Here is a 10588-nt window from a genome sequence, read left to right as displayed (position 1 = left end):
AGGAAATGAACGAAGCGGTAGGATACAAGTCTTTAGTGACAACAAAATCTGGTCATACAAAGAGCTGCTGGCAATAGCTCTTGTCCGACAGTGGATAGAGGATAATGGCTTAGATCAGAGGTGGGCAACGAGGGCTATATCTGTTTCTGGTTTTCATGCCAACCACTGGCGTTAATTAGTTAACTGGCTCTAACATTTATGGCATCTGACATTTTAGCTACATTTCTTGATGAATGCATTAATGCCAGTCAAAGACTGTTCTTGTGTCCCTGTATGTTATGGGTTTACTGTGATCAGTGAACTAGTGTTGGTGTGTGCAGCCAATTAGCTCATTTAGCCAGAGTAATTGGTGGAACCAAAATCTGCATACACACCGGCCCTCCAGGACTGCAATTCAAGTGTCCAAAAAGCTCTCCGAAAAGGATTACTCACCCTAATGCTGTCAAACCAACCTGCATCACATTTAAAATGGAACTTAATTTAAAAATTAGGTTAACCAGAGCCCTGTTAGCCCCGTTAGCCAGCACAATTACAAGTTTATCTATAGGAGGTCCAAATCCTGTAATTACGCATGTCTGTATATTCATTCTGCTATGCAAATGCAGCGATATTCCTAAATTGTCCGTGACCTGAATATGACACATTATATTTTGTTGGAAAAGGTAGGAAACGTCATACAAGAAGACAGAAATGATCTAGCAATGCATTTACACAACAATAAGAAGTAGTTCAAGATGACAGTTGCTTAGGTATAACCCCGGCAAATAGTTTGTTTTCTCGAAAATGGCTGAACGGATTACAAGATAAACTGCGACGTTAGTCAGAAAACAGTCGTAGCTTCATAACCAGGTGGGATATTTATTACATATAAATATGTCTGTATCAAATAATTTGCAAAACAAACTTATATTTCTACCAAACCGGGAATATGTCAGCTGGACGTGCGATAAAACATTATTGATTGAATATTGTCTGATTCTGTGGCGAGGTGACAGTTGTAAACTGTGAGCATGACGAGGCTGGAGTTTTATTACCCTGCTTCCAAATAAGAGGCTGATAAGCATCTAAACCACAGTAGGGGGTTTCATATGGGACAATGTACCATTTCACTATGCCCGTGCCCTCACATAGTGCTTTGAAGCCCATCACTTTTCCTTCCACCTTACACCATTACCCCATAGAGGAATTATTTTCCTCATGGAGGTGGAAGGTACATATATGACCACCGTCCACATGATCAGATGTCCTTCCTGAATGCAATGAATGCTACATGACCAGACATATCTTTGGGAAATTCCGAGGAATGGATCAGGCATTCAAAGAGGTTTTTTCCCAGGTGGATGGCAGCAGAGAATCACTGAGCACATATTCTATATGTACAGTATGTGTGGGCTTTTTTTCCAAATACGGTATTTTAATTGCTGTTTCATTTTGTGTATTTTGTGTATCCATTTTGGAAAGAGTACGCTATTATTTCATATTGGAATCTTGGGTTTATGTATATAAAAAAAGATGCTTCAAAGAAAAACAATGCATCTTGTAATGCCACTGTTTTTAGGTAATTCTGTTATGAGTGACAAAGTGATCTTTTTGGGTGATACCTTTACCCAGTGTTATGGTCGAATGAATTGGGTTCTGGTAGTCTTAGTGTATTTTGTGTGCAAGATTAACTGTTGTGCCAAGATACGTGTTGGTAATGAGAGCTGTGTAAAAAAAAAAGTATACTCAGTATTGAGACATGAGTATAATCAATTGTAAAAAAAACTGTAAGAGGCTGTTTCAGACACAGCCCACACTGAAATCTAAGTTGTTGTCTGTTGGCTGTACAAAGCAAGTACTGTTCATGTTGCAATGCTTCCCTCTAGTGTTAACTAGGAGTACCGCATCTGTACCCAAGCTCTCCAACTCCACGGGATATATTTTCCAGTGTTCAGCCTCAGCCTCATTACAAATGCAAAGTTTTATCTGCTCCAGGTTGAGTAATGAGGAGCGAACACAAACCCAGTCAGCTGTGTCTAAGCCCTGGTCCCCAGGATCTCCCACAGAGCCCTGTGCGTTTAATGGGGTGTGCAGTGCATGCTGGGAGAGATCACCTGTTCCCACGGTAGGGGGTAAACGCTGCCGAAGCCATTGGAGTGTGTGCGTAAGCATAACTCGCCACACTACTGATGTGGGTCTCACTGCTCCGAGGTGAATAACTGGATTGAAAAAACGTTCCCATCGCATCCAGTACTCAGTGTTTACCCGTCTACAACCTCCCCAGGCTCAGTATTGTCACTCTCCTACTCATCTCCCTTCACTGGCGGCCCATATCTGCCCGTATCAAAACCTTGCTTTGCCTACAGGGCAGCTAAAAGGATAGTTCAGTCATATCTTCAAATAATTATCATATCCTACAACACCAGCTAGACCTCTCCATTTGGCGACCTTGAGACAGAGCTTGTTCCACAGTCACCAATCTACAGAGCAAACCTGGCCTACAACCGAAAAGCTAGACCTACTGTATAATTCAGTCAGAATCTACAGCTAAAAATTTGCTCTAAAAGGACAAGAAACAAAATATGGCACTACCAAGGCAGCATTACCGAGGCCTTGTAACGTACAGAATCGGCCAACACTGCCTCCAGGCCTCCTGCCTAATATTAGTTTTGATTTTGGGGGTAAAGGACGAGTACAAGAAGACAAACAGAAAAAAACAGTAGCCAGTTTCCATTTATGCCCCCTCGTTCTGTTAACCAAACTTACTCTGAATAATTGCCTCTAGTTCACTTTGTTAATCCCTTTAATTAATTTGAAAGCTTCAATCAAATCCCCCTTAATTCATTTTACAAAGCTATCATAAACCCTGCTAACATCAAAACACATGGTAGCTTCCTCAAAGAATGCCAAAAGGGTAGGCATGACCTACCCTTATGAAAACAATGTTGGCTGCCCCTTAGAATATTCAAGAAATTGCAGTTCGCTGCAGTTGCACACCGGGGACCGGGGTTCGATTCTCGGTCCTGCCAAAAGCCAAGTTTGGCCGGCTCACGTGGAGCAGCAATAATTGGCTCGCTGCTCCAGAGGGAGGGACTTGGCATGGTTAGTAGATCGCCGGACAAAACAAGCTCCTCGGGTGCCTCGGAATCACGGTTACAGCTTGGGAGGCGAGACGGCCTGAAGAAGGCGTGCCGCTCTCCCGTTGGCCGCCGAGGGACGGGGTGTGGGCGGTGTATCTAATACTAGCTCTAATTGAATCAGACGGGGTCCAATTGGCTACCAAATTGGGAGAAAAAGGGCAAAAAATCGGATAAAAATTATTTAAAAAAAAAAAAAAAATGTTCAAGAAATAATTCCAGTTTGTCTTTAATGATAGATTCCAATATTTTACATGTGATACAAGTGCAAACTGACAGGCCTGTAATTTCCTGAATCAATGGGGACTGTTCCCCTTTCTTATATATTACCTTGTTTCCAGTAATCCAGTATTTCTCCAGTTTCTAATGACTGTCTAAAAAAAGATTATCTCACTTAACTCTTTGAGGACCCTTGGGAATTTGCCATCAGGGCCTGCTGCCTCATTTGTCTTTAGATTATGTAATTTATCTGGTACCTCTTTATCCTTTCTAGTACTTCTTGATAAGACATTCTGAGTCTTGAATATGCCCTCCTGGTAAAACTCTCAACAAATTGGCCATTTAAAGCATCAGCAATATCTTTATACAACAGCTCCTTTGTTATTCTTAATGCGCTCAACCTCCTCTTTAACTTTTCCTACTACAGTATTGAAAGAAACGCTTAGGATTCTTTAAAAAAAGAAAACGTTTTGTAGTGTCCACCATTTGCCCTGTCCTCTATGAAAATGTTAAGCCATTTAATTTGAACTGACTATGCTGTGTCCAAGCGAATGGATGTCTTTCTACATCCACTATAATCCAGTCTTACTGGTCAGCAGCTCACTTATCCACAGGAACTTCAGTGTAATTACAGGGAAATTTCGACATTTTCCCATTGTCCACAGAAATGTTATCTTGGTAACTGAGGGAATATTTTATACGTCCGAATTCATGTTAGAAAATACGATTTACACATGTCTCAGATTTAGGTAGGCTACTATTGACCAATCAACATCACAGATAGATGGTTTGCCTGGCGTGGTGTCTCTTTATCCTCTGGAAAGAAAACAGACAGTGAAGTATTCTGACCACCAAGCAACAATACTGACTTTATAACACAAGCTCAACGGGCTTTTGTATTGAATTTTTTCCCCCACATGAAAACGGAAGGACACCACGACGGTTTGCGATTCGTGGGCGTCATGCTCTGGTGGTTCCGGTATATTCCTCGCAGAATAACTACTGCTTAGATCGGATCATTTGATGATGCAAGGAAACCGATTCTCCGTCCGTTTGGTATCCGGAGCGGTGGATCTGCGCGAATACTCTACAGTATAAATTGCACTAGAATATCTTCGTTCCACTGAGAGTGCGATGGCCACTTTAGCGAAAGCAATGTCCAGTAAGTGAATATCATTTTATTCAAGAACATCGATCAAACATGTTGTAAAGCAACCTTATAATTTTGCATAACTTTTATTCAAATACTGGCATGTTATGTACGTAGCTTGCTTCACGAGATATATATCTACAGTTCAGTCTTACGATTACATCTCGATAATATCCAACAGGGTAGCTATATAGGTAAGGAAATGACATGTAAATCACAACAGACCGCTTACTTTGAAACGTATGATTTAAAATCAGATTGATAAATAAAATAAGATATTGGGAATGTAGTGCTTGTTTCTGAACTTAGAGCCAATAGATTGTTGTTGACGAACTTACACCTAGCTGATTTGTATGTTCAGCGATTCTAGCAATTCTCTGCAATTGCTCGCTCGCTCACTGTTTAACCTGGACAGTGACCCCTGGACAGGATTGTCCTCGCTCTAGTGTACATTAACATTAAAATCACACCCAGTTTACAAATAATTTTCCACCCTTCATATTTCTGTTAAAGAAATATGCAGTATACACCACAATAAATGAAGCAAGCAAACTACGACTTCACTGTAATAACACCATCTTCCATTGCCTTTGAATTTGAGTATTTTAGGCCTTCTTGTGTTTTCTGTTACTGGAACGATAGACACAAACTCATGATTTGTGACTGAGACAGATTACCTGGGCAACTTTAAGTGGCAACCTGAACACATCAGTCTCATTGAGAATATCACGCAGAGCCTGAACTGGTTTGGCATCACTGTCCTGAAACTGCATCATGTTTGGAAGGGACTGAGGCTGATGAGCAGATTTTTTCCGCCATGGTGACTGTCCTGCTTTGTGATGCAGAGTTCCGTCTGGCTGTGGTTCAGATGCACGTGTCAAAGGTCAAGGCGGACAACCTCAGCAGAGCACGGGAACTAGTGAAGGAGGCAGCCGGCCAGGGAGCGAAAATGGTGGTTCTGCCTGTGCGTAACCTCTCTTTTGACAGAGTAACCTCTCTGTCTATAAGAGCACCCCATCTGCAGTCACACACAAATTGAATAACTGGAATTAACAATTATTGCCAAAGTAGGTTGAACACAATTTCTTTCTTTCTTTGCATTACATGTGCAGAAAATACTGAATTGGATCTGTGATATTTTCTGTATTTGTAAAATGAACTATTGTGAAAGTGGTTGGTGGGATATTTCCAACCAACAAACAGGGACTGTACTGCTGTTCAAACTAACACTTTCCCTGGGTGTATTAGCATTATGTACACTTTCCTTGAGTATATTAGCCATACTGCTGTGTCCAAACAAACAATTTCCCTGGGTGTATTAGCAGTACCAGTGGTTTTAGGATGCAGAGCTCTTTGTTACACCCTTACAGGAGTGTTTCAACTGCCCGTATGGGACAAGCTTTTTTCCGGAGTACGCAGAGAAGATCCCGGGGGAGTCCTCCCAGGTCCTGTCTGAAGCAGCCAAGGAGAGCGCAGTGTACCTGGTGGGAGGTGAGACACCTGAGTGTGTACCTCTATGTTACAGCACATCGCCATGACAACACAGTACGACTCAAAGGTGAAACTGCAAGCTTATGGTGGTGTGTTTCAGGAACTCTGACATTGGGTCCCATGTGAAATATACACAACGTGTGTCATTCTCAGTGCATACACTACCATTAAAAAGTTTGGGGTCACCTTATCTTTTTCTGTTTAACTATTTTATTTTCTGAGTTTGTAATCAAACAATTCATACATGGTCAAGTGCAGGCTCCAAGCTTTTATTTAAGGGTATTTTTATGCATTCTGGTTTCACCGTGTAGTAATTACAGCACTTTCTATTTGTAGTCCCCCATTTCAGTGTTTGACACAAATGAACATAATGTGATTTAAAAGAGTCATGTTTTGTATTTGGTTGCATATCCTTTGCAGACCATGACTTCCTGATGTCTGTGACCTGTCAACATCAGAGTCTGGATAGATGACCTCAAAATTTTGAATGGTAGTGTACTGTAAAAGCTTGAATTATTCACTTTTACAAGTGCAGTCAAGCATTGCGCTTTTTCCTCACAAACTGAGTTTGGGGAGTTAGTTATACGGATTTCTAAACTGCGGGTGTTTGTGTGTGTGTGTGTGTGTGCTATGTATGTGGTATGTGTGTATGGTGTATGTGCATTTGTGTGGTAGGGTCCATTCCTGAGGAAGACGGGGGAAAGCTGTATAACACCTGCTCAGTGTTTGGGCCCGACGGCACTTTGCTTCTCAAACACAGGAAGGTTAGTGCCAAACCTCACTCTGCAAATTGAATATACTTTTCTTGAAAATGGCTGAACGGATTAGAAATAAACTTCAACGTTAGTCAGATAACAGTCGTAGCTTCATAACCAGGTGGTGTATTTGGTTCCATAAATATGTCTGTATCGAATAATTTGCAAAACAATTTCAACTATATATTTCAATCAAACCGGGAATATGTCAGCCAGACGTGCAATAAAAGTCAGCTAAGAAAAAACCCCCCAAAAAAACCCACAATGTTCATTCATGCAACTTTTGAATTGCATATTTTTGTTCTTATATTGGAACATGATTTTTTGACATAGGGAAATGGTATCAAGGATCGTTAGAATATACCTTGTATTGTCTGTGGCAAGGTGAGGGTTGTAAACTGTCCATGTCGAGGGGGAGGCTGGAGTTTTATTGCCCTGCTTTGCAAATAAGGGACTGATAACCATCCAAACTACTGTTCTTGCTAGCAGAGAGTCTTTAACAATCTGGCATTGCGGTTTTGTGATTTTATTATGTCTCAGCTTTTTGTATTCTACAAATATGAATGCAAAAATTCATACCATACAGTCCTGGCTTGGTTTTGTCCCCTTGCTTTCCTGTGCAGATCCATCTGTTTGACATCGACATTCCCGGGAAAATCCGCTTCCAGGAGTCAGAGACACTCAACCCAGGAAGCAACTTTTCTGTGTTTGACACACGTGAGCATCCTCTCTGTCCGTCTCTGCATACAGGAAGTATGTATATGTAGAGTAAGTGGCAGTGGTATATTCGGTGAATAATCGTTGAGACTGGTTTAATTTCTGTCTGGTTCTCTGCAGCTTTCTGTAAGGTGGGAGTAGGGATCTGCTATGACATGCGCTTTGCTGAGCTGGCACAGATCTACACAAGGAGAGGTAAGCTCCTCATTTGGGACCAATAAACAACACATCCACCACCGAGGACAGAAAACTGTCAACAGCAAAACGGCATATCAAGCACACAGCGGTCAATGTTGATGATGCCACTTCTAATCCAGTGAAAATGTGTTACAGTTTACTGGGCATGTATGGACTTTTACATTACATTATTGGCATTTGGCAGACGCTCTTATCCAGAGCAATGTACAACAAAGTGCATACCTATAACCAGGGCTAAGTGCGCTGAAAGACCCTAGAGGGAAGTACAATTTCAATTGCTACCCGTACAACAAAGACCAGGGCCTATTATTTTATTATTATTATTATTTTTTTAATCAATAAATAAACAAACAAACAACAAAGCAAAAGTGACCAAACTTAACTATCCAATTACTGCTTACCTAGCCAACTAAAAATACCGAAACACTACGTAAATCACAAAGACAACAATTAAGGTTCACAGGGAGGTAGGGAGGGATGGGGAGAGGTGCTGCATGAAGAGGTGCGTCTTCAGTTTGCGCTTGAAGGTGGGGAGAGATTCTATAGTTCTGACCTCAACGGGGAGTTCGTTCCACCACCGTAGAGCCAGAACAGACAGTAGTCGTGAGCGTGAGGTGGAGGTTCGGAGATCATTTGAATTGTTATATTTTACTGATAGAACATTGAGTTTTTCACCCTGAAAGCAGGTTTTAATGCTGCCGGTGTATTTGCATCAAAAGGACAGTTTAAATTAAGTTAAGTAGACATTAAAGCCAGGTCTTTTTAAAAGAAAAATTCTCACCCCCTCTCCTTCAGGGTGTCAGCTGTTGGTTTATCCTGGAGCCTTCAACATGACCACAGGGCCAGCCCACTGGGAACTGCTGCAGAGGGGGAGGTCAGTGTCCTGCTGTTCATTTCACAAACACAGAAACAGCATCAAATACTGTATTTAATGTACAACGCTGTATGTTCTGTTGATATGATTGAAATTTGTATTTGTGTATGCCGGTCAATAGAAAGTGAGCGTGTGATCTGGTCTCAGATGTGTGTGAGAATGACGTGCCCTCTCTCTCTCTCTCTCTCTCTCTCTCTCCTGCAGGGCAGTGGATAACCAGGTGTATGTGGCCACAGCTTCTCCAGCTCGAGACGAAACGGCCTCTTATGTGGCCTGGGGACACAGTAGTGTGGTCAGTCCCTGGTCAGTGTCCGCCCATCTGTCCATCAATCTGTCACTCAGCAAAATGAGCAGGTCCCATGTGTAGATAATGCTTTATACACTGCACACTGGCCTATAATAGCAATGTTGCTCTATGACACATCATTGTACAATTTACTTTGCTCCTCTGAGTGTGTAACGCCGTAGTGTGTGTAACTGGTCTGTATTGGCAGGGGGGAGGTGGTCTCCCAGGCTGGCTCAGAGGAGACAGTCGTGTATGCTGATATCGGTGAGTATAGCAGTTCATACTCCGCACTGTCCAAGTACAAATATTTCACCACTTTTGACAAAGTACACACGTTTGACCACTTTTGACAAAGTACACACTTTTGACCACTTATAATGAAAGACAGTCACTGCACAGATTGTGTATAAATCATATTGTGTGGGAATGTCACTGCAGATTATTGTGTTGTAACCGCGTTTCTGGAATGTTCCTGTGTGCCAGACCTGCAGTACCTGTCGGACGTGCGTCAGCAGGTCCCCATCTCCTTGCAGCGACGCAGTGACCTGTACTCTGTGAATGCAACGCAGGAGGGGTAGAGCCGCACCCGAGCGTACCTGAGCAACAGGTGTGGCTCGGAGGGGAAGGCCATCAAAAATATTCCCAGAATGCACTTCTCCTGCAGGACTGGGTCACTTGGACTGCTAAAACAGGACTGGGTGGTGCCGGAGGGAGAGTGGGGGGGGAGGTTTGTTTAAATCTGCAACTGGTCACAGGGCTCCACGCTGCTCCCATTTTAGGAATGTTGAAAATTGTGCTGACTGGGAAAAATATTTTCATTTAGAGCTCAAGCTCTTTTTTTTGGTGTAATTTTAGAGTAGAGCACTTGGTCCTAAGATGATGAATCTGCACTGGGTCTGAACAGAATCGACGTGCCTTTGGTGCCTTCTATTTGTTTCCTTGTCTAAATGAAACTGCCTGAAGCTGGTGTACGATCTCATTTGCAATGCTTGCACAAAAAAAACAAAAAAAACAATCGATACATTTCTGATGAGATCTGTTTGAAAACCACTGTGTGCTAAAAATGAAGAGTTTTATTTCTCAGTTTACATGTCTGCTGCTGTGCTGAACAAACCGGCCTCTCTTAGTAGATCTTTCTGATTAATGTTCTGACTATATGGAGGCACTCTCAGCCTTTAAAACCTGCTGTTCTGATACTGCTCTCAGCATTTCAAATGCACTCACACACGTAGTGTTGCCATGGAGAAGGAGGGATGATTTGGGGAGGGGTATCCAGAACATCTCCTCTTGTATATCACACAGGGAGCTTTGAATGACATCACACAATCATACCTCAGGCAGGAGTGTGGACTGTGGCTCTGACAGCCCCAGTGTGAATCTGCTGTCCTTCAGTTTGCACTGGATTCCCATCGCCTTGTCCCTGGGAGATTACACTGTGGTGATATGCTCTGGGCGAGGAAGGGGGCTCTTCTAATGAGGTAATAAACTCCCCATGAGTGGATATTCTGTGTAGATGTATGGTGTGCTGTCACCTATCCCCAGGTAAGACTTTGCGTCAGAAAAGCTCACTGTCTCCATACATATGTGATCAATTCATCAACTATGTTTATGAATGGTGGTTGGAGCCCCTTTTCTGCAATATTCATGTACAAAGTATGACACAAAACCAATATTTAAAAAAATCACTCAAGATCAAAGCAATTGTTTATACAGTAGTGGAGCATAAACATGCTAGTTTCGGTGATATTGGTTAAACGGAATCAGACATGCAGCATTTTTGGG

The 10588-nt window shown here is 42.2% G+C and overlaps 1 protein-coding gene across 1 annotated transcript; it reads left to right on the top strand.

The window, feature by feature from the left end:
* Positions 1–4319: 4319 nt before the first annotated feature.
* LOC133116726 (omega-amidase NIT2) lies at positions 4320–10577 on the top strand. Its single transcript, XM_061226623.1, has 10 exons — positions 4320–4497; positions 5331–5449; positions 5856–5976; positions 6652–6740; positions 7355–7448; positions 7569–7643; positions 8442–8520; positions 8725–8823; positions 9015–9070; positions 9290–10577. The coding sequence occupies exons 1-10, from the start codon at positions 4470–4472 to the stop codon at positions 9382–9384; spliced, it is 855 nt and encodes a 284-aa protein (XP_061082607.1). The 5' UTR covers positions 4320–4469; the 3' UTR covers positions 9385–10577.
* The last annotated feature ends 11 nt before the right edge of the window (positions 10578–10588 follow it).

Source organism: Conger conger, chromosome 17, assembly GCF_963514075.1.
Source record: "Conger conger chromosome 17, fConCon1.1, whole genome shotgun sequence".
In the NCBI taxonomy this organism is placed as follows: Eukaryota; Metazoa; Chordata; class Actinopteri; order Anguilliformes; family Congridae; genus Conger; species Conger conger.
The sequence above is the reverse complement of the archived record's forward strand: the minus strand, read 5'-3'. Positions and strand labels throughout refer to the sequence as shown.